Source organism: Epinephelus lanceolatus, chromosome 15 (genome assembly GCF_041903045.1).
Source record: "Epinephelus lanceolatus isolate andai-2023 chromosome 15, ASM4190304v1, whole genome shotgun sequence".
Classification (NCBI taxonomy): domain Eukaryota; kingdom Metazoa; phylum Chordata; class Actinopteri; order Perciformes; family Serranidae; genus Epinephelus; species Epinephelus lanceolatus.
In genome coordinates, this window is record NC_135748.1 from 9,948,434 (window position 1) to 9,973,471 (window position 25,038).

At 40.1% G+C, this 25,038-nt stretch overlaps 1 protein-coding gene and 1 long non-coding RNA gene across 2 annotated transcripts; one reads left to right on the forward strand and one right to left on the reverse strand.

The window, feature by feature from the left end:
- Nucleotides 1-1,917: 1,917 nt before the first annotated feature.
- On the reverse strand, nucleotides 1,918-23,535 carry LOC117266986 (alcohol dehydrogenase 1-like). The gene is made up of 9 exons (XM_033642513.2): nucleotides 23,381-23,535; nucleotides 22,164-22,265; nucleotides 19,101-19,242; nucleotides 5,493-5,580; nucleotides 5,015-5,210; nucleotides 4,504-4,764; nucleotides 4,154-4,286; nucleotides 3,857-3,995; nucleotides 1,918-3,769 (listed from the first exon to the last, which is right to left on the reverse strand). The coding sequence occupies exons 1-9, from the start codon at nucleotides 23,396-23,398 to the stop codon at nucleotides 3,736-3,738; spliced, it is 1,113 nt and encodes a 370-aa protein (XP_033498404.2). The 5' UTR covers nucleotides 23,399-23,535; the 3' UTR covers nucleotides 1,918-3,735.
- On the forward strand, nucleotides 8,511-9,752 carry LOC144466933 (uncharacterized). The gene is made up of 2 exons (XR_013493327.1): nucleotides 8,511-8,997; nucleotides 9,147-9,752. It is a non-coding gene; the product is annotated as an uncharacterized LOC144466933 (long non-coding RNA).
- Nucleotides 23,536-25,038: the final 1,503 nt, after the last annotated feature.

The window sequence follows — 25,038 nt, forward strand, 5'->3', positions numbered from 1 at the left end:
ATGTTATTGAGGTCACAGTGACCTTGACCTTTGTTCAGCAAAATCTCTTCAGTTCATCATTGACTCCATGTGGCCGTTTGTGCCAAATTTGAAGAATTTGTCTAAATGCCTTCTTGAGATATCACGTTCATGAGAGTGAGATGGAGGACAGGTCACAATGACCTTGACCTTTGACCACCAAAATCTAATCAGTCAGTCATTGACTCCAACTGGGCTTTAGTGCCCAATTTAAATAAAGTCCCTAAAGCCATTCTTGAGATATTTTGTTCACAACATTGAGACAGACCAAGTCACAGTGACTTTGACCTTTGACCTCTAAAATCTAATCAGTTCATCACTGAGGCCAGATGGATGTTTGTACCAAATTCCAAGAAATTTCCTCAAGGTGTTCCTAAAAGGTTTTATACAAACTTGAATTAAACTGATATACATTAACATCTCTAAACAAACAAATCCTGATGTCTAAGATACCAGATAGCTTAACTACCAGCCTCCACCCCAGTGATCACGTTAGTGCCTCAGTTTTTATTGCAGGTTTCCAGGTCTGACCTCTAACACCAAGACAGGACAGTATCCCATCAACCTGATCCAAACAGCACCACAACCTCACCCCTACCTCTATGCTCAGTTTATCTTGTTTGTAAATTTAAAACTTTGTCATGTAATCTGTAACATGAGCAATTTTGTTCAATGAAACCATGCACACTTGGGTCATGATTCACATGGTTCATTCAGTACACACAGAACTGCTGTAGGCGTAGGAGCTAATGATCAGTATGGGATAACATTATGGAATCTTCATCTTCTAAGAATCTCACGATTGCCACATTGCCCACATGTTTTAAGAAATAGTCCACACCTGCATCTGTCATCTCTGCCAGGACTTCTTGGATTGGCTTGCTTCTCCTCCTGTCTCACCAATAAAATGTTTTCAGTTAGCATAAACCCTTTCTTCTCCCCTCCCGCCAGTTTCTCCTATGGAGTCCTGCACGGATCCATCCTCAGCCCTATTCTCTTTTCTATCTACCTCCTTGCCCTGGGTAGAAGCATACAGGACTTTTACATTACCTATCACTGCTATGCTGATGATACCCAGCTTTACCTACACCTGAAACCCAACTGCCCATTGGACCTAAATTTCCTCTGAGACTCCCTTCAGAACATCTTAAGCTGGATGGCCCTTAATTTCCTACAGCTATATGTAAACAGATCTGAGGTTGTGCTCTGTGCCCCTCCCCCCAGACTTTATTAAAATGACCTAGTCCAACTGTCTCATCCCCATGCTACTAACCTTGGTTTCATCTTTAGTGCTGTCCTAAAATTTGATTAACAGCTAAATGCAGTTGTTTTTTTGTTGTTGTTTTTAGCTTTGATCCATAGCCACACTAATAACTGCCCTCTCCCACCCAGGAGATAGTCATCCCTGTCTTCATATCCTCACAGATCAGCTACCACAAGTCCATATACTTCGATATTAGTCGGTATGACTCGTCCAGAATGCTGCTGCTAAGCTACTCACTGGAACCAGGAAGATCGCACATCAGCTTCATCCTGGCTGTCCTGCAGTGGCTTCCAGTTCACTGCTAAATTGATTTTAAGATCTTCCTGTTTGTTTAATGGCCTGCCCTTTTTCCCTCTAAGGAGAACACAGGACAAGTAATTTACAGAGCAGATATGTATGCTGTAGTAGACCAAAAAAATGCAATTTCACAGTTGGACTTATATTGGAATGATAATTTTAAAGCTGCCTGGCATGTTAAGCAAACATTGATATAACTTAACTGGTCTGTGTGAATGTGACCTAAGACTAGCTAAGAAGAACAATGAACACAATGCAATACAGGATTTTGCAACATGAGTTTTCACACTAACATGCCATTCCAGTGACATACACAAAGAAGAAAGCCACAGACCCCATTTGTTAAGACCATTTATTGTGACATATATATACCTGACATGTTTAGCTTTTCCTTACTAAACACTGCAGATGATTCTCACAATCTACACATAATCCGCTACACTGGCTACCTATCAAATACAGGATTGATTTTAAGGTTCTTTTATTTGTTTTTAAAGCCATACATGGGCTGGCACCCCAGTATATAGCTGAACTTCTCTGCCCCTACTCCAACTCCAGAATTCTTAGATCCCCCAAACAATGTCTTTTACTGTCCCATGATTGAGGCTGGTGGGTAAGGGAGATCGTGCCTTTGCGGTAGCTGCTGCAAAGCTTTAGTATAGCCTCTTTTGGCTTTTGGTTGTTTGTAGTGGTTTTAATATCTTAGTATTTTAGAATTTTTTTTACGTACGTAATTGTTCTCACCAGTTTTATTCTGTTTTATCTTTGTGTACATTTTATATTGCTATTTATTTGCGCGTACTTCTTTTATTTTGTACAGCACTTTGGTCAATTGCTGTTGTTTTTAAATGTGCTATATAAATCAACTTGATTGGATTTGACTTGATTTTGTGTTGAGTGTTTAAGGTCAGGTATTCATAGTGGGCATAATTTGAGTATTTGTATACTACTGTTAGGTCATGGGCCAGGTCAAATTTTTGGCACCATCTGAGGTGGTAAAATCTCTTTGCAACTAGTTTATTTGTTGGGTCCATATACAACTTTGAAACTTGACAGCCATTTCAAATTAGTGGCTTTACTAATTTTTGGGGGACAATAATGGTTTTTGCAATTATTGCCCTGCAGTATCTGCACAAGCGGTTTGCTCACAGTCTATAGTAAGAGCTTATGTACAATATGTGCAGCAATTTAGTTTGAATCAAACAAAAGTACACATACATAGACTATAACATTTATATTCATACAAAGAATATAAACAGGCTTTGAGCTGATCCGCTCTGGGCTAGAGGTGGTGCAACATGGTGGGCTCCATGGAAGAGGACCTGCTCCTTTCAAAGGGCTCATTATAAGGCAACAAAAACACAATGATACTTCTTTTCCTTATAAAAGCGTCTTGCAGTAAGGAGAGACATCAGTCTGTGGGGTTTTGCTTATGAAAAACTTAACTATACCAGAGATCTCACATACTACCATGCTCAAATGTCCTGCCTGGAGGTTGATCAGCCTGGTGCTCATGTACACTTTGTTGAGGGTGTTTTTTCTGTCCAGCTGAGCACAAACAATCTCATTAGAAACTAGACCAAACAATTGAGGAGACTGTAAGCAGGGACACCCAGACTGATGCAGGAACAAAGGGTTTTAGCCTGACAACTGGAGCAGTCACCAGATACGATCTCACTTCAGAAAACAGAAGTCAGTATCTGAGGCAACTCAGGGACATGAGAGGCTATGACTCTTAGTATTGTTTGAGCCATCAAGATCTACAGAAGCCATACATAATTCTAGTTTATAACTAAAACCATGTCTTGTGTGGTCACAGTGACTTTGACCTTTGACCTTCAAACATCGAAATCTAATGAGTGCATCCTGGAGTCCAAGTGGATGTTTTTGCCAAATTTAAGGGAAATTCCTTTATGGCATTCTTGAGATGTTGAGTTCACAATAATAAGACAGACAAGGTAGAAGTGACCTTGATATTTGACCACCCAACTCTAATCAGTTCATTGTAAAATTCAAGTAGACCTTTGTGCCAAATTTGAAGAACTAGAGTTTGCTACCTTGGGTGGTACCTTTTGGTGAAAGTTCTGGCCTGAGATCATGGACTAAGTGGTAAATTATTTGATTACTTTGGGATCACTGAAAACAACACAGTGGTCTTATTGCGGAGAAACCGTCAGGACTGTCCGGATGCTGTGGAACAAGTAAAAAGAGAAATGAGCAGATTCATTTATCTGTGCTGTCACTGAATGGTAGAAAAGTATAGTCGTATAAACATACCATTTGCCATGTTTCATCAGTTCAATGGCATCATTGACCTGGTCCAAAGTCATGTTGTGAGTGATGAACTCATCTACCATCACCTTCTTGTCCAGGTAGTCTTTAACCATCTGAGGCACGGCAACCCGACCCTTAAAGCCTAAGCCACGAAATAAGAAGAATATAATAAGAACATAAAGTCAAATACAGCTAGCTAGTGTGGAATTCTGTGGAAGTCTGTAATTGTGGAACATAACCCCACAGCCATTTAGTTACCAGAGATTAATAAGTCAGTGGTGATGGTCATATTTGTCTCACCTCCAAACACAGAGCCCTTCCATGTGCGTCCAGCAATGAGCTGAACGGGTTGGGCAGAAAAGTCTTCTAATTCTGTCCAGCCAACAATGACGCTGACACCCCAACCTTTCACACAAGACTCCAAGGCACTGCGCTAGATGGAGAAACAGCACAAAGTCAGAGTGCTAGCCCAAATCTCTGGACTAGCTGAGGAGAAGCTGCCAAGTAACTTAATGAATGACACAAAGCTCTTCTCCAGTACCTGCCACTGGAACTTCACTTGTCTTTGTTCAGAATAAAGGTTATTATTTTAATAGTTAATTAACATCTCTTAATGTATTCTTGAACCATGTAAAATCTAGAATCCCTACCATGACTTCCACATTCCCAACACATTCCAGAGAGTAGTCCACTCCTCCATCAGTCATCTCAGACAGCACTTCACTGATGGGTTTACTATGATCCTTGGGGTTCACAAAGTCAGTTGCACCAAACACCTTGGCCTTCTCATACTTCTCTGGATTGATGTCAACAGCGATGATCCTCTTAGCTCCTGCAGCCTTGCAGCCCATGACTGCAGCCAAACCCACAGCTCCCAGGCCGAACACAGCACATGTTGAGCCCGGTTCCACCTAAAGTAAAACACTTTGGTCAACATGGCTCTTCAGGTGAGACTTGTTAAGGCTCCAAAAAGAAATAATGAAAAGGTTTTAAGTCCCATGGTGAGTGCTTAATCTTTCAGATGCTTTCCAATGTGAGCAGGAATTCTAATACAAAAATTTTTAATGTCATAAAAATAGGCCCTTAACACAGAATTTCTCATTCTGTTGTTTCAATCTAAAGTAATGTTGTAAGCAATCTGCAACAGTCAAACATACACACCTTAGCAGTATTAACCGCTGCTCCATATCCTGTGCAGATCCCACAGCCGATGAGACAGACTTTATCTAGTGGAGCAGTGGGGTCAATCTTAGCCACAGCCATCTGGTTAACCACAGTGTACTCAGAGAAGGTACTGGTCCCCACAAACTGCAGCAACTTCTTCCCCTTACAGGTAAACCTGTCTGGGGGAGGCAACCTGAAAAGATAATCTTTTGATGTAAATAATCTGAAACAAATTTTGAGTACTGCTCTTTTCATATTAGAGTGTTCACCAAATACTTACAACTGATAAAAAAAAAAAAAAATAAATAAAAATAAAAACAAGGAAAGATCTAAACTATATGTCCGGCAGCACCTAATGTTACTACATGTGTTGAATGAAATGTTTCTGTCTATGAATGCATCAACATACCCAAGCAGGAATGAAAATAAAAATTGAAAATTAAGAGAAAATGGAGTGGTAGGGAGGATAGCTCACCATCCTTTGTCACACTGGTTGGTCTTTGAACTCTTACAGAAGCGACATTCTCTACACTGGCCGATGAATAGAGGGATAACCTTGTCTCCTGAAAGATAAAAACAATGTTGTCCTGTGACATTCACATTAGTCCTAGTCCAATTTTTATAATGGTGTAAATACAAATATTGGCTGAATGGCACAGATAGGCCTCAGTCTGTATCCCTCATACACTTCCACTTACAAAAAATTAAAAATTAATTAATAAAATTAAGAACTTTTAGGATAGTGTGCTCTACAGGTTTTGGTCACTAGGGCTGTGAGTGTTTTAAAAAGCAAAAGAAAAAAGAATTTCCAATAAAACGTGATGGCCATATTGGTCACAGTATTTCTGAACTTTGGACAGTCAGGCCAGTTCCATACTGAACACCAGTGTTGGGTAAGGGTTACTTTAAAAGTAATCAAAGTACGTTACTGCGTTACTCTCTAAAAAAGTAACCAGTTACTTTACTGCGTTACTCCCTGAGTAAAGTAACTCAATTACTTTAAAAGTACTTCCAACGTTACTCCCTGAGAAAAGTAACTCAAGCACTTTTAAAGTACTTTTGAGTATTCTACATTTCCTATTGGGCAATGGACCACAGGGCACTAAGCCTACATTTTTTGTCTCCAAAATTAAAGTTATGGACCACTTGCCCTTCACTGAGATCCAATTCTCCCATCACAGCCGTCACTTTGACCAGTAGAAACACACAACGATCTGCTGCCATAGACAACTGTATGACAACAACACCCCAGCATGTTTAATATTTCCTCTAAGGGATGTTACCACACAGAGTAAAAGGGGGAAATGATGGTGTGAAACAGCAGAGGCACTTTGTCAACCCGCTGAGTTAACGTTACTGTCATTAGCATCAAGCTAGCAAACAATGGTACATCCTCACGGTCGGACATAAAGTAATAACATTAACAAATAGCGGCGGGGCTTTTACTCACCACAACTGCAGAGGCTCCCAGCTTCATTTGAAACAGACTACATTATAGACGGTCCGTTATTTATTAATCCCTCTGTGTGTTTATATATTTACTTTTTATCCGCTCCGTTGTCTTTATAAAGTTAACACATCGCACCGTCATTTCAAACTAAACATTTGTTTCAAATTAAAAGCCCCTTATAACCTCGGCTGAGAGAATCGCTCCATTTTCTAAATAGGCTTTTATTCTGAAACATTTGTCAGAACTTCCTGTGGAAGATACAGTAGCTTGACAGTTTACGTGTGGCGCTTCAAATGTAGCTCCTGCCATTTGGGTGATTCTCTGAATTCGGTGCACATTGGGTTCTCTGGTTAATGAAAAAAATACCACAAATAATTGTGTTTCTGAACATTGCATCTGATGAAGGAGTATTTGAACCTCTGAGAAAATATGTTTTCCCACCTTAGGCATGAAATCCCAAACATTATTAGGAATTTCTTTGTCAGTTAGATTGTTTTAAATTCAACCCCGTAACGGGACAATTTGATTCCTGTGTGAATATAATTCTAAAACATATTCAAACTAATTCTTGCAGTGTCTTGTCACCTGTCCCTTGTGTAAAATAACTTATTATAAGTATATTTTATTTGATTCTAAATAATAATAATTTGACTGTCAAGTAGGATATGGCAACTTAATGTATAAGTGGTCTTCATAAATCATGAAAATATACTTGAACATAAACATTAGATTAGGCTTTCATATATTTTCTACTTGTCTTCTAAACTCTGCATACAGTCCAACAAACACTTATCTAATATTTGTCATTATTATCAAAAAATGTATGAAAATGTATCAAGTAACAGGGTTGAACACACTGTAACAGGGTTGAATGCACTGTAACAGGGCTGAATGAATGACACAACATTTAATCAAATTGAAATTGACTTTAATTAATTCATTAAAACAAACAAGAAGAAAGAAACATATCAGGTAAAACTATTTCATTCAAAACATTAACATCAGGTAAAACTATTCCATTAACAGCAGGTAAAACTATTCCATTAACACCAGGTAAAACTATTTCATTAACATCATTAACATCAGGTAAAACTATTTCATTAACATCAGGTAAAACTATTTCATTAACATCATTAACATCAGGTAAAACTATTTCATTAACATCAGGTAAAACTATTTCATTAACACCAGGTAAAACTATTCCATTAACATCATTAACATCAAGTATAACTATTCCATTAACATCAGGTAAAACTATTCCATTAACACCAGGTAAAACTATTTCATTAACATCATTAACATCAGGTAAAACTATTTCATTAACATCAGGTAAAACTATTTCATTAACACCAGGTAAAACTATTTCATTAACATCAGGTAAAACTATTTCATTAACACCAGGTAAAACTATTTCATTAACATCAGGTAAAACTATTTCATTAACATCAGGTAAAACTATTTCATTAACACCAGGTAAAACTATTTCATTGACATCATTAACATCAGGTAAAACTATTTCATTAACACCAGGTAAAACTATTTTATTAACATCATTAACATCAGGTAAAACTATTTCATTAACATCAGGTAAAACTATTTCATTAACACCAGGTAAAACTATTTTATTAACATCATTAACATCAGGTAAAACTATTTCATTAACACCAGGTAAAACTATTTCATTGACATCATTAACATCAGGTAAAACTATTTTATTAACATCATTAACATCAGGTAAAACTATTTCATTAACACCAGGTAAAACTATTTCATTAACATCATTAACATCAGGTAAAATTATTTCATTAACAACATTAACATCAGGTAACATAAAATCTGCAGTATCAGCAGTAAAAAAAAAAGTACATTGCTGTCTGCTCTAAAATCTGGGAATTTACCCCCCCCAGTTTATGGTTACATCTTAATGCTCAATCTTCATTTCCAGTGGCGTGAAGGTGGATGGTCTCTTTTCTTACCTGATCTGTTGTTCTTGCTATTTATGGTTCTCTTCATCCTTTAGTCAGACAGTCTGTCCCAGATCTCTTTCTGAATTTGCATGTGACGTGAATCATGTCCTGTCACGGGATGAGGAGGCGGGATGAGCTCAAACACATCATCAAATGGATACTACAGTAAATCCTCTTGTAGAGGCCAAAAGAACCTGTTTTTAGCTATTCTGGCATGGTGCATACATTTGACTTGAACGTCGGTTTCATCTGTGGCAAGGATCATTCCTGGATCATAAACTGTATAAAATAATGGACGTAGTCGCTGTGACGTCATCCATCCGTTTCAGAAGAGTGGATTTGAAGCTCAAAATACTCCGCTCTGGACGTCGCCATCTTGGCAGTGCCTGACTCCGCCCAGCTCCCGGACAATCAAAAATGGGCAAAGAGGCGGGCCGAAGGAAGCCTGGTTGCTTAAACACGCCCACCTCGCTCGGCGCTGCTAAGTTAGCTAAGGCTAACAAGCTAGGCTAAGAAGCTACGCTACTTTGGCTAGCCCTGCCAGCTCCCTCACGAAACTTGAGGTAAGTTGAGTTTAGCTGAAACTAACGTTGTACAACAAACCTTGAAACAATGATTCAGCTGTTATCTTAAAAAAAAAAGGCTTCAACTTTTTTTTTTAAATATATAACGCTAATTTTTTATTACACTCATTTTACTTTCATATGCACAGTGTGGAGCACTGGTGACAGCTATGTCCGGCGTGGTGTCCAGAGAGCTGCAGAGACCTTGGGAAGCACCCTCAGTATGCCGGGCGTCCGTGTCTGCTGGTTTGGCTGGGGTGGACTGCAGTGGAGAGGCCTTTTTTCCTTCTTTTCCCACTCCCTGTGAGGAAGAGCAGCACCAGATGTCCTCTTCATCCACTATGGCGGCAATGACATGGGGAAGGTCAGCAGTGTCAAGAAGCTGGTCAGCATGATGAAGGAGGACCTGCACCAGCTTCACCTCCAGTATCCTGGCATTAAGATAGTATTTTCTTCATTGACCCAAAGGTGCAGGTGGGAGGCTGGTGGTAATCCAGCAAAGACTGATAAGGCCAGGAAATGTGTGTTTACAGTTAGAAATTATATGTTTTTAAGTAAATTAGTTAATTGTCTTAAAGACCACCTCCAAACGCAGTGAACTGCTTACAGTTGGCAGTGTCACTGCTTTTGAATTTGGCCTTTAGGACACATTTTGTTAGGCCTGATCATAGCCCAGGCTGTCAAGGCTAATGTTGAGTTTTTGATATTCATCTATAACTTGTTTAAAATTTCAATAAATTCTATTTATATTTGCACTCCTTTTGTCTTTGTTACTGACTGAATGTTGTATTTCACAATCGAATCTGACTGTCAGTTGAAAGGGCAAACAAATCATACACTACAGATAAAACATTAAGCATTAATGTTTAACATTGTCACTGACAAAAAATTAAGCAGTCCATTTCTGTGTGGGCCTGATTATTTTAACTTTGTACTTGAAGATAACTAAGCACCTTACACCCAGCAGCAGAGCCTGAGAAGATTTTGGAGAGTAACCTTTGTTTGCTGCTCTGATAGAAGTCTAGTTTTAACACAGAAGAATGTGACTGGATAAAAGGGTTCAAAGTGAAAAACAAAGAATTAGCTGGACACAATAGTTTTGAAGCCCCCAAGGAGGTATCACTTGTTCGGTATGTTGCCAACTCTGAGAGGGTTTTCCTCAGGCAAAGGTATTGTGACTTTTTTGTAGTGAGGCAAACAGAAAGATAATCAGCCAATTATGTGTTGTTTTTTTAAGCCTCACTACATAAACCTCAATACCGAGCAATACCCACAGAACCTTCTCATATGTCACAACGTCACAAATAAATAATACCTCCTACGGGACTTAAAACTATTCAGTGTGCAGATATTTCCTTGTTTTTCACAAAAGGAGAATCATTTCTCAGTGAATTTTCTTCATTTGTCTTAAAGAAATGTCCAAACAAAACCAGCACATAACATCAGCTTTTCATTTTTTCATCTTACATTCTGCTAAGACAAATGCAAACTTGGGTAAATGTTAAGACATAAATAGAAACATTAAGATGCCATTAATAACGATAATGGTTAATGGTTTAAATCACCACTATATTTCCAATCATCACAGGAAACTGATGAAAGACAGCTTTCAGAAAATGTGCTTTTACTCTAAAGTAAATTTTGTCTGATCCATTTTATATAGCAAAAGTTATAACCATTACACAAACAGTTTAACAAAATTAAGTCAAAGTTTGCATTCATGAAATCATCACTATTAAAAGGTTACAAAAAGTACACATGAAATAAATAAATAAAAAGATTTATAACAGTAATTATAAAACCTATGGATTAGGACCCAGTGTCATAATTTGCAAAATCTTAATTTCTTGTGAAACAACCTCTTTACTGTGGAGTAAATATCACATTGGTCGAGGCGTTGTAACTTTCCTCAAGTGTCCTACATGAGATAAAGATGACAGGTTAAAAACACAGGTAGAAAACATTGACTACAGCCTTATTGCTGAGTAAGTGGCTGTCATTCATAAAATAGTTTTGTGTTTAAGTTCTGTAGATATTCGACTTTATATTTGAATGTGATTTTAAATTTAACTGTACTATCAAGATAACTGGAGTATGAATGTACAGTATGCAGTTCATCCACATTAAAATAATTGTTGCTATCAAAAGGAAACTGAACTGTTCTCAAAGCTCACTGCCACTGTGGAATCATGCTATGTTCGGCTGTCTCGTTATGAGAATATTTTTTCCATTGGTTTTTCACAGACTGTATGTGGGAGAAAAAGGTAGTAATTCTCACTTTGATAAAGGGTCTTTGCATAAAAGGCACTAAAATGTTAAAGTCGGTAAATACATGTCATGTTCCTTGATTGATAAAATCTTCATTTGGCCTTTTGCATCATGGGAACACTAAACTGCACTGGTGTGTCAGTAATTTCACCTTATCAGGAATAGTACAGAGCAAGCTGTGCCCTAATCGAGTACTTAGTAATGTATGACAATTAGTAATTTATGTAATGCATTTAAATGTATTATGGACAATAATTCATCATTTTAAACTAATAAGTTTCTTGACTCTTTGTGAGGTACTGTATAAAAAAAGGTGTCTTTATCCTGGAGTCAGTGCTGAAGTGATGACTCTCAAAGTGTTCACTGCACAGACGGGAAGTCTTGTTCGGAGTCCAGTTCTGTCTCCTCGTGTTGAGTGTCCACTGGTCCAGTCTCTCTGGGTCACCTAGAGGAAAACTTTACACAGACAAATAGATATTAAAAGTAATATATGTGTTAGGTTACCTACTTCACAGACACCTTTACATGCAAACGCACTTTACATGCAATACAACTTAAATTACTTCAATGTTTAACAGATCATAATCAATTTATTTTAGCAAAACAAATAGGTGGTGGCCATCACAGTCCTCATATTCTGTCTGTGCATTATCTATTGTTGTGTAACTACATGCCTACAGGCTTATATCATACACTAATCTTAATATTTTATATGTGACAGTCAAATGTCACATTAGTTTTTTTAATCACGTTACACACCTTATTGTAATTTCACACAGTTCGCCACTTTTAAATTTACATAACGTTACACAAGTATAGCCTTAATGTTACGTTAACGTTACACTGCTCATATGACAACGTTAACATTGCAACACGTTAGCTAACTAACGTGGTGGACCTTCATTTTCAAACCTCACACAGCCTCAGCCTTTTGTTCAAAATATTCTCTTCCTAAATGCCTAAATCATAACACTTCTCTGTCAGGCTCTGACTTTGATGCATCCCCGGACTGGCGTCTTGCTCGAAGGCTAACCGTTAGCTGGCTGGTTAGCTAGTTAACGAGCTAAGCTTGTGTTGTATCGTATTGTCTGTGGCTCTGTAACTTGATGTGGATGTTGCTGCTGTGATACAGGTCGCACTTGAAAATGAGACCTCCAGTATCAACGTGATTTTACATGTATTAAATAAAGGCTTAATAATATAATAATGAGCTGACAAGCTAGGTGGTGACCGCAGACACCGATACACGCTGCTGACAAGCTAGGTGGTGACCGTAGTGACCGCAGACACCAATACCCGCTAATTATAAACATAAATAAAATAATACTAGAATTTCCGAATTTCACTTACCGAAAAACCTGGAGCACAGACTTCTTGGACGGTCTGTTGGTATAATTAATCGAACAGCAAGCCATATTACTCCAATATTTGCCTGAAAAATTATCCGAAAGGCACAAACACGGCTGAGAGGACAGGTTCAATGCCTTGAACATGGGCACGAATTGGCTGAGATGACGCCGAGCAGAGGGCCGAGTCTGACCTCAGCTCTGCCGAGCTCCGCACAGCAGAGCCAGCGGCTAGTTAGCCACCCGTGATGGTGCGACCTGTCACTCAAAGTGACCACGCCCTTAATTATGCGCAACTTCAAACCTTAATAACATTTGTCATGAAAGGGGAAATTAACTATAGAGACCAAAACCATTTTTTGTACCAGGCTGTAAACATGTTTATTTCTGTTCTAAAGTTGGGCATTTTAACATGGGGGTCTATGGGAATTGACTCACTTCCGGAGCCAGCCTCAAGTGGACAGTCAGTGAACTGCAGTTTTTGGCACTTCTGCATTGGTCTCACTCGTCTCCCCCGGAGGTTGGGGCTTGTCCTGGATACAATGCTTTATCATAAGTGAGCATGCACCACTCCCCTATGACCTCTGGGTCATCCCAATTTATATGTTTCTGCCCTTGTGACACAGTAGCTGGCGACAATGATTTGTATTCCAGCACTCACATTCAAGCTTTCCATAGGTGGAGCACATGCAGCTGACATCTCGTGATGTTATCTCCCCTCGAGCAAGAGTGATGACCTGATGGATCTGCATGGTTCCTGGGACTGGTGGAATGGTGGATGGCATCCTTTGCAGTGCCTGCTCAACAGCTTCATCTTAGATAAAATACAATTTGATTGAAGTGTCCGTCTTGGAGAGGGCTCCTAAGTATTGTTGATGTCCTGGCCATGGCTGATGAGGTTGTCTGCTGATCTCTTTAAGGCAGCATCAGCACCATCTGGTGCTCCTTTGCCGTGACTGGATTCGAAAAAATTCCAGGTCCCTCTCAGTCCTCTCTTGTCAAGCTCTGTACTGAAGAGAGATCTGAGATTATCAACAAAAATAACAACAATGCACGGCCTTTATTTACTGTTGTTGACAGACTGACAAACCCATCAGCGTCAGTCCCTCCTGAACTGCTATCCACCAAGGCATGCAATGACTTTGCTTCTTTTTTCACAGACAAGATTTTAGAAAATTTATAGTTAGAAACCTTAGGTCCACTACCTGCTGCCTTGACACTCTGCCTAAGTTTTTTTAAAGATGTTTTTAACTGCATAGCATCAGATATACTACATATAGTCAACTGTTCTCTTCAGTCAGGCCTTTCTCCAGTCATTAAACCTCTCTTAAAAAAGCCTAATCTGGATGCCTCAGTAATAAATAACTACAGGCCCATATCAAACCTACCATTTTTAGGAAAGATCATTGAAAAGGTTGTTTTTCAGCAACTTAACACCTTGGAGCAAAACAATTCCTTTGATGCCTTTCAGTCTGGATTTCAAGCACATCACATTGAGGAGTTTTTCCTTATTGGGGAGTTTTTCCTTATCCGCTGCGAGGGTCATAAGGACAGAGGGATGTCGTATGCTGTAAAGCCCTGTGAGGCAAATTGTGATTTGTGATATTGGGCTTTATAAATAAAATTGATTGATTGATTGACATCACAGCACTGAGACTGCACTTGTAAAAGTTTTAAATGACATTCATCTGAGCAGTGATGCATCAAAGATTTTGGTTCTGGTATTACTGGACCTCAGTGCTACATTCGACACAGTCGACCATAAGATACTGCTCGACAGACTAGAAAAGTTTGTGGGACTTTCAGGCACCGTGCTAAATTGGTTTAAATCTTATTTACAAGACAGGGATTTCTTTGTGTCACTTGGCAATTATGAATCTGTGTGAACAAAAATTACATGTGGAGCTCCTCAAGGGTCCATTCTTGGGCCTCTTCTGTTCAACATCTATATGCTCCCTCTTGCTCAGATTATGGTATATCATAACATCGCCTACCATACTTATGCAGATGACACACAACTTTACATAACAGTGTCACCAGATGACTACAGTCCCCTACATCTGCTAAATGAGTTCATTGACGAAATCAATACATGGATGTGCCAGAATTTTCTACAACTAAACACAGACAAAACTGAGATAGTTGTTTTTGGCCCCAAAAAACAAAGATCAATAGTCAGTGCTCACCTTGACGCCATGACACTAAAACCTACAAATCAAGCCAGAAATCTTGCTGTAGTTCTGGACTCAGACCTAAATTTCAATAGTCACATTAAGACAATTACTAAATCAGCCTACTACCACCTTAAAAACATAGCAAGAATAAAAGAATTTCTGTCTAAACAAGATACAGAAAAACTTGTTCATGCTTTCATTTTCAGCAGGTTGGACTATTGTAACGGTGTCTTCACAGGCCTGAGTAAAAAATCAATCAGACAACTGCAGCTCGTCCAGAACGCTGCTGCCAGAGTCCTCACCAACACCAAGAGAGTGGAGCACATTACACCAGTGCTTAAGTCACTGCACTGGCTTCCTGTGTGTCAAAGGATAGATTTTAAAATCTTGTTACTTGTCTATAAAGCACTAAATGGTCTCGGGCCTAAATACATCTCTGATATACTTGTACGTTATAAAGCATCCAGACCCCTCAGATCATCTGGAACAGGTTTACTCAGTGTTCCCAGGATCAAAACCAAACAAGGTGAAGCAGCCTTTAGTTTCTATGCTCCCCGCCTGTGGAACAAACTTCCAGGATATCTGAGGTCAGCTGAAACTGTCAACTCATTTAAATCAGGGCTTAAAACATTACTATTTACTGCAGCTTACCAGTGAACTAGATATGTAACTTATTGTTAGGATAATCTGTAGCTATTGTTTTTATATTTGTCTGCTGTTGCTTTTGCTTTATGTTTGCTTTTTAAATGCATTTTCTGCACTGTTTTTAACTATTTATTTTCTTGCTTTTAGCTCTTGTTTTTAATGATCTATTGTTTTTAATGTATTTCTCTGGTAAAGCACATTGAATTGCCTTGTGTATGAATGGTGCTATATAAATAAAATTGCCTTGCCTTGCCTTGCCTTGAAGAGAAAAAAGTTTCCTTTCTGCCTGTACTGCGTACAGGGCCCATCACTAAAAAAGTGCACGACAGACACCTCTGGGTGTGTGGTCTGCACATAGTCCAGCGCAGGTTTCAGATGTTCCCATATGGCAGCTGGACTCTTGTGCTTGGATGGTGAGATGGAGGTAAAGCAGGTTGGCTCTTGGGTTCCACCAACATAGATGACCCCTATGTGAAGTGTGGCCTGTTGGTGGGATGATCCAAAATGTACTGAATGAATTTCAGTGCTGTACTTACAAGAAAAGTTCTCAGAGAAGTCAATGTGAATAAGGCATTCATCATTGGCCATGCAGCTGCGCAGTCCACGGTAGTAGGCATACTGTTGCCTGATGTTGAAGAGATGCCTCTTAAACTTTGTGAGGTGTGTGTGGAACCTCTCTGCAAGTTCCTCTTGACTGCTCTCAATGGTTTGCTTTACTGTTATTTTTGCGACCGAGCTCTCTTCACCATTTGATTTTGCTTTGTCTTCTGTGGCCCACTGCATATAGGTCACCTTCTGTGCACCATTATATGAGCTTGAGAGGGGAACGATTCTGTTCTTGCAACCTTCACATTCTCCATACATGCAGGCCTTGCTGCCAGTGTCACAGCAGACAAGTTCGGTGAGGCTCTCTAAATTTGATGTTCCAATAAGCTTAAGCTGACAAAGCTTGTCAGCCAGAAAGCCCAGGTTTTCATGTAACCTGCACTAGCAGGTGTTGCGGTCTGAAAAGGAGGGGTGAACAACCCAAAAGGTTTGCAGCCGGCAAAATGAGGCACAGGAAATGTGACTAGTATTGTTTTCTGCCAGAAACTTCCTGTGAAGGTTTTTCATCGTGTCTACAAGGAATTGTTTTTGCATTTTTATTTTCTTCTTTGTTACTGTTTGCTTTTTGCCCGTCGTCATCTGAGTCACATCATCTTGTGAAGAATGTCTTCACCTTGCTCTCCAGGGATGTATCAGTGTTATTACTCAGGTCTTCATTCTCACACAAGGTCCTGCGTTTCTTTGAAAAGCCTAGTGCTCTCTCAGACCACCTCTGCAGCCTGTATTTCTTGACTATCTTCCCCTCAACAACCTCAGCAACAGTTTTTTTTCCTTTTTCATTTCTGGCATTCTTGTACTTTATCCTAATATCACAAATTAGGGCTTCATGGTGCAGTAAAGTTTTCCTCACCTTGCTGTTCACGGTACAATTCTTCAGCAGTTGACGGACTTTGGACCTGGGAGAGTCTTTATCGATGGTTGCTCGCTGGAGTCTTTTCTTGTATTTTTCTTTCTGCTTCTTCTGATGTTTGAGTTTCCTTTTTAGTTCTTCTATTTCTTTGCGCAGTGTGTCTCTTGCTTTTCTGGATGCTTTCTTGCCTGCTGAATGACTAAGATGAAACCATACAATGTATGGAAAGGGGATCGTTAGTTTGCAATAATTGACCACCATGGCTTTGTATGTGTTTGTTTGTGAGTGAGTGAGTGAGTGAGTGGAAGGGGGGGGGGGGGTCTGAATTTACTACTAAAAACAGTAAACCATGGCTCCCTTCCTACAAATGTGTATATAGCAGCGTCTTTTAAACAAGCTATCATAATTAAAACCAAGCACTATCTCTAACCACATATTTCCCTCACCGTGAAGACTCTGGTCTGGCTTGCACTGCATCTTGAATCTCACTGTCAGGACTATGTGGAGGGGTTAGAGAGATAGGCCCACTGTTGTCAGTCTCAGCTTTCCATTTCTGTCTTTCTTTAGCCTTCCGCCACTCCTTCCACTTATGTCTTTGAGCTCTCTTGCTCAGGTTATGGATGGATTTCTTTTTCCCTGCTTCTGTATCTCTTTTCCACCGCTCACGCTCTTTCCTGAGGTATTCTTCCCTTCTCTGTGCATCTGCATTTCTTCTCGCCCTGTACTCTCTTTGCCTCTCTGCATTTGATTTAGCCATCTGATATCTGAAAATAATGAGCATGAAATAAGATTAAGAGAAAAGGGGCTGGCTGGCTGGCTTAAGAACAGTTCAACCTTCAACCCCGTAACAATGATTCAACCCCATAACAGTGTTTTTTGTTACGGGGTTGAATGTTACGGGGTTGAAGATTTTAGCTAAAACTAGCCATAAGTCCACGTTAGCTAGGGTATGGAGCACCACATGGCATGAGGAAAACAAGAAATTAATATATTTTTCCAACACTATTGTTCGCTTTTTCCCAAACAATAGTAAATATCATTTATGCATGTAACAGTGTTGAAAGGTTGAGCTTGACGATGTCAATTTGACGATAAAAACAATGAAATATAGGTAAGAAAGTATGCTAACACTTACCGCTCTTTACAGTATGAGCTGGAAAAGACTTGAGTGATGTCACTTCCTGGGTGCTGAGGAAGTTGTACTGAATCATTATTTTTAAAAAGGGAGAAATTTGTATGCTGTTACGGTGTTGAACAAAACTGGGGGACATGATTAAATAGTGCTATTTTATAAATAATTCATATATTTTTCTCAGATTTTTTTTATTTAAGTTAAAGTAGACGGGCAAATGATTATATTAGCGGAAAAAACTTGGGGTTACTGGCTATTTTTATTTGTTTTATATTCAGTGAAAAAGTAACTTTGGTCAGTGGGGATATGCATATTTGGCTGACCTCTACTCCTCAGCAACCCATGAAATCTTTCAAAACATAATTTTTAAAAATATGTTTGTGTGTTATAATGCAAAGACACATAGGTCTTTCCATTTCTTGCTTTAAAATGTATTTTGTGGTTTACTTTATATGAAAATCTTTGAGGTAAACCTGTGGGACACAAAGTGCACCGAATTCAGAGAATCACCCATCTGCTGACGCTTTTAGGTGACTACAACAACATGTCGGCTGGCACATGAACAGACAGTGACTCAGATAATAGTAAAGTAAAAACAGGACAAGAATAACTCGATGACATCACACACGCTGTGAAAGACGACCAGGGATAATTGGTGAGTACCAGCGTGTAGAGTGTACCAGGCATAATGCAAGTCCTGAGTCTGAAATATGTCTGTCAGCAAGTCCTACTCCACCTATTTAGACTCCACCATAGACAACGGCAGCATTTCTCCGACCACGTAGCGAGCCACAAGCTCCATGGCTTCTTTCAGACTGATAGGTTTAACGTTATCTCCATTATTAGAACCACACGACAGCCGTTGCTGTTTCGGAGCTGAAGGACCAGCGTTCTAAAAGTAACGGAAGTAACTGATGTCTTGTTTGAAAATGTACTTAAGTATTTGATTACTCAAACAGCAAACATACGCGTTAGGTTACTCGTTACTGCAAAAAGTAATCAAAGTACTCTAACGCGTACTTTGTCACGCGTTATACCAACTCTGCTGAACACACAGATATTTTGTACAATTCCAAACTGACCTGGCTGATATTCAGTGACTCCTGCCCCGACGCTCTCTACGATCCCAGCTGCCTCGTGGCCGAGGACTGCTGGGAAGCCTTCTTTAGGCATACTCTCAAAAAGGTGGTACAGGTCTGTGTGACACACCGCAGTTGCCACAATCTGCACCGAAGACAGAAACCAAACAATGAATACACAAAGATGACTGATAGAACAGGCTTATGAGGGTGTTCACTCTCAGTGGGTTCAGCAGCACTGGCAAAATTTTCACAATATATTGTCACTTTTATTTGGTGTTAATATCTCACATACAGTATCACTAAATGGACCTTATGAGTTGCACTAAGCAGAACTTTTTTGTATTGGTACACTCTGCAGCAACCTCACTTTGTCACAAATTGGTAGTAACAGAGAAGAGTGATAAAAACAAATGCAGTAACACATGTGAACACATGAATATGTGGGAAAGACAGCACAAGGGGGGGCTGCATGTGCGCTTACCAAGGAGACCCCATCATACAATATGATAGAGAACAACTTCTGCACATCTGATCAATGGACAGCACTTTCTCACCATGATCAGTAAACAATAAGGAATATCAGTGGCTTGGATTATTTGTTGCTATACCTAGAACACATAGGAGACAAAGTAACGAGGGTCATGGGCCAGGGTCCTGAACAGGTTGGAGACACTTGCAGACTGGCACTGCTCTATGAGTATTAGTTGAGTAAATGTTAAGTCACTGGATAATACATTGGATGAACTCAGGAGTGGCATGGCTCTTCAATAAGACACTAAGAACTGTAACATGCTTAGTGTTCTGACAGAGACTTACCTTGACCCTTTGGTCCTGGACTTGGCCATTGTTCCAGAAGGGCTCTACATTGACTGCTAGGAAAAGACATTACAACTCAGGAAGACCAGGGGAGTTACTGCCTTATAATCCACAATCAGTGGTGCTCAGATGGGGAGATCATTTCTACTGTCTGTTCTCCTAACCTGGAGCACCTTATGATTGGACATCATCCTCGTTATCTCCTGAATGAGTTTACATCTGTCATTCTCACAGCAGTATACACTGCACCACACACCTGCACCATCCATGCATTGGATAACCTTGGCAGAATTGAAAAAAAAAAACTTCATGGCCAGAGTTCGAGAACCTGGGGGAAATCAGATTACTTCTTACTTCTGCTCCTTCCTGCCTTCATGCAGAAGCTTCAATAAAACACAGTTGAAGCAGATCATTCTGCATTGGTCTGGCAGATGTTCTCAGCCCTGTGTCACTGCTTCAGCACTATGGAGTGCTATGTGTTTCATGATAACAACAGTAACATGCAAACTACACAAACTTGGACAATTTGAATGAATACAGGAAGTCCAGATATGTGCTTGTAGTGCAATGAAACTATACAGGGACAAAGTAATTGGGAGTGGGAGAGGCCCTCTACACTGCCATCTCCCCCTTGGGAGAGGAACACCTGAGCTGTTCAATGCTGTTCACTGACAGCATTCTCACAAGGTTAGCATTCAGTACTATTGTGTCCTCCAAACTTGTCATAAATCTCAGAGACCTAGGACTCCACACTCCCCTTTGTGACTGGATCCTGAACTTCCTGATGGGCAGACCCCTGGCAATAAGGATAGGCATCACCACATTTCTTTACCCTGACTCTCAACATTTGCACTGCTCAAGGTTGCGTGCTCAGCCCTCCGCCAGGGGTGGACTGGGGCTGAAAAACAGCCCTGGACTTTGACTCGGCCGAGCCCACAACAACCGGTGCACATACGGTATGCGCTTCCTTCTTCTTCAATTTGATTGGCAGCCGGCCGGCTCATAGATATCTATGGGCCGGCTGGCATCCAATTTAAAGGCTGCCACCTAGCGGACTGGACGTGGAACAGTAGATTATCAGTAGAAAAAAAACAAACAAACAAACAAAAAAAAAAACGGTGATGACTGCGTGGCGGCCGCCGGCCATCCTGGAGTACCGGCCGTTCTGTGATTCTCCAGAACCTCCAGATGGCCAGTCCGCCCCTGCCCTCCCCTGTATTCCATGTCCAATCATGACACCGTGGCCACCCACAGGTCCAACACCATCACCACCAGTTTGCTGCCAACATGACTTGTCATTGGCATGATCACCAACAGTGAAGAGACAGCCTACCAAGAGCCAAGAGTAGGTCAGAGTCCTGACATCTTGATGCCAGGACAACAACCTCCATCTCAGCGTCAGCAAAACAGAGGAGCTGATCGGGAACTACCAGTAGCAACAGGGAGATGGACACACCCCTATCACCATCAATGGGACTACGCTGGACAGAATCAGCAGCTTCAGGTAACTCTGGGTTCACATTCTTGCGACTTAGGAGCTATGGACTACAGGATACTCTGCAATTTCTACAACTGCACCACTGAGAGTATCCTGACCAGCTGCATCACCGCCTGGTGTGGCAACTGCACCGCCCTCAACCATGAGGCATTACAGAGGGTGGTAAAAACTGCTCAGCACATTACCATGATGGAGCTGCCATCAATGGAGGACATCTACACCCCGGAGTACAGGGAGAAGGCCAACGGCATTATCAGAGCTCCTAATCATCCCAACCACAAACTGGCTGGGGACATGCCAGAACGTACTGCAGCATCTGGTCCTGCACCACCTGGCTCGGGGGCAGCGTAATCCATGGCCATCCAGGCCATTAGACTGCTAAATTCTTGAGCTCTCAGGCTAGTCACTATGACACTTTACTCACACAAACACACCCCCTATGCATGGGTGTCACTTTAAACTTTACTACTTGATACTACTGCCAGACTTGCACTGGACTTACTGGTACTGTACATATATAACCTACTGCACCACCTACTTACAACCTGCTGTTCACATCTCAGCATATGTATTACTTCTGTTCTCATTACGAAGATACTACATGATATGTAAATGTCTGTGTACTTCTTTGTATCTGTAAGAGCAGTTTTATTCCCTGCTTCACTATAACTGTTGTGTACATAACAATAAAATAATCTGAACCGGAACTCTGTCTGTATGTGTGTGTTCTGATAGCGCACATTGCTCACCTTGATGCGGACCTCGTCGTCCTGGGGCGGAGCAACCTCAATCTCCTCAATCACCAAAGGCTTGTTAGGCTCCCAGGCCACTGCTGCCTTGCACTTGATGACCTACACGGCAGTGACACCACATGAAATTACCCAGCATGAGGTATGACAAATACTACTGGGGACTGTTAAACAATTTGAAGAAGGGTACCCTACAAAAAAGCTTGACAGCTTTTCCCATCTACTGTAAAAAGCAACATGCTTTTTAGCAAAAACAGTGATATAGTGTTTCAGTCTTTGTGCTATAATTTAAGGTAGACACTCAGCTAGAGGCCCATTCAGTATTATATCAAGCAAACAAATGGGTTTCACATCCACCACGCATTCTTTTTATGAATTTATTACTTTACAACTTATGTTAACAGCAAAGGGCTTCACTGACTCTAACAGAATTGCTCCTGGTAAAGGCAAACATGAAAACCAACAGGTTGAAGTCCACACAATGGCTATTTGACAAACATAATTTTTATCCCAACAGTTAATGTAACTGAGTGAATCAGTTGTTCAGATTTGAAAAATTGAACAACTGATTCTCTTGAATTCTTGAGTATTTTTGCAATTCATAATTATTTCTTTAATTCACCATGGAAATGTAATGCAGTCTTGGGCTTGCTCTATTCATTTTTATCATTATTTTTGGGTTACTACCCTACCCAACATACTATCCTCAGCTTTGCCAGTATCAACAGTTCCACAGAGGATGGCTTCAAACTGTGTGCCAAGTCATAACTGGACTTGAGATAGTCACTGAGGCAGAGATAGAGACAGAAAATAGGGTATTTCAAGGTTAATAACTTAACTGTTACATGTGATACATATCTGTAACCAGATATGCAGCAAAAATACTGCACAGGAAAGCTTTGACATGCCCTTCTAATAGTGGATCAGAGCAGATATCAACTTGGTATTACACTTATCCACACCATAGAGAAGCACACTCAAATGATTATTACTCATATTATAAATTATCATACATGATATCAATGAGTCTGATTGCTTGGTGATGTTAGTTTCATTACTGTGCATACTGTGGCACCAGTTTTCAGTGTTTGTGCATTTACACAGATTTGCCAAACATCATGTGACATAGGAAATATGAATGCACATATTAACATTAACAAAACCCCTAATAAAAACACTAGATAAATATTTGTTTCCACATGTCACATTATACTCACTTTACCAGCTGTGGCCATTTTTGCTGCCAAGATAAGAGTAAACAAGCGAGAGAGGAGTTAAGAGAGGAGACCAGCTGCAGCGCAGGAGTGGGGAGGACACAACAACAGACCCTGGACTCTATTGCCAGCACAGTTTGACATTCAGAGGGGTGGAGACTTGTTATCACTTCCTTGAGTTCACAGAGAAGCAAACCTAGGCAAGAGAGTCGGAGCCTGTGTGGAATGAACAAACACAAGTGTATGTAAATCTCTTTTTACACCTAAATAACTTTTTGATAAAACAATAATTTTCAAATCACCACCAGGCTTTAACTAGCTATTGATTGGGCAGGGCAACATCAGTTATACTCAGTGTATTGCCTGTTGCATGTCGGATGTATAAAAATATTATAGCAGAATATATATATATATTATATATATATACATTGTCCAGTTATTTTTTTAAGCCACTGGCCTGAGACTAGCCCCTGCTCATTTGCTCTGCTTCTGCTCTAAATGCTTACTCTTAGATATATTGTTGCTTTCATGGATTTCCTGCACTCCAGCACTCAGGCTCCTTCTGTGTGCTTGTGAATTGTATGCTCTCAGATCTCTTCTCTGCATTTGGATGTTTTTGTGCAACATCCCTGTCAAAATTCCCAATGCCAGGTGTAGTGTTGACCAGTGAAATGATCCCTGCCTCACTGCAATTGCTTCACTTTACTTCTTAGAGCATCCTGTGCGGGTGCTTGAACCAGGTTTATCCACTTTCACCCTTCAAGGCTTCATTGAATGCACTTCCCTTGCTTTCTTTATGACATTTAGGATAACAAGGCAGTTAAAAAACATGCCAGCGCCTGTACTTTTTACTGTGATAGCTAGCTACATTTAGTAGCCTATAATAGTAGCCATAAAGCACATCGACCTCCTGTCGGTGTGCTGCAGGACAAAACTGCACCTTTAAGTATTCTTGAGCTGCAAATATGACTTTATCACTTCAATTTGTAGGAAATAAAAGCACCAATAAAACAAATAATCTTCCTTGAGATTCTTTTGGTCCATGTTTACCAGCTGATTGGCTACTTCAGGGGTCAGCAACCTTTACAATCAAAAGAGCCATTTCTAGCCAAAAAAGAAAAAAAAAATCTGTCTAGAGTCACAAAACATATTTGAGTCTCACAATAAATGTAACACAGCCTTTAAGTCGAATTTAGCCTATCAACATTACTAATAGATCTACATGGGCATTCATTAATTTGTTTTAGCACAAGGTGGCTACTCTGCAGTGGGCTATTTATGGTACTTTAACCTCCCTGACACTTTTCCCTTTTTGGATTCTGAATCCACAGCTAGCCTAGCTAGAGAGACTCAAGACTACTGTAACTATTGCTAGTGATGTTGTCAGCGGAAAAGGCACCAGACCACAGACGTATGATGCGCATTTGAGTTGACAAAATGTTAAAACATTTTTTTAAATCGGTATATAGGCTACACAATTTTATAGTCAAAGAATGAATGAATGAAAATTAAGATGTTAAAAAAATAACGGTTATTCATTTCATTGTATTTAACTATGAAAGCCGCAAGGAGCCATGGGAGAGGGGCTAACGAGCCACATGCGGCTTGTAAAAACTTGTAAAGAAAGCACGGAAGGTACATTTAATAAAGTGTAATTGCCT

Coding starts and splice junctions, on each gene's coding strand:
- LOC117266986 (XM_033642513.2), bottom strand. Junction 19,243..22,163: donor ACGACGAGGTCCGCATCAAG/GTGAGCAATGTG, acceptor TCTTCGGTGCAG/ATTGTGGCAACTGCGGTGTG. Junction 4,765..5,014: donor CAGCGGTTAATACTGCTAAG/GTGTGTATGTTT, acceptor GTTTTACTTTAG/GTGGAACCGGGCTCAACATG.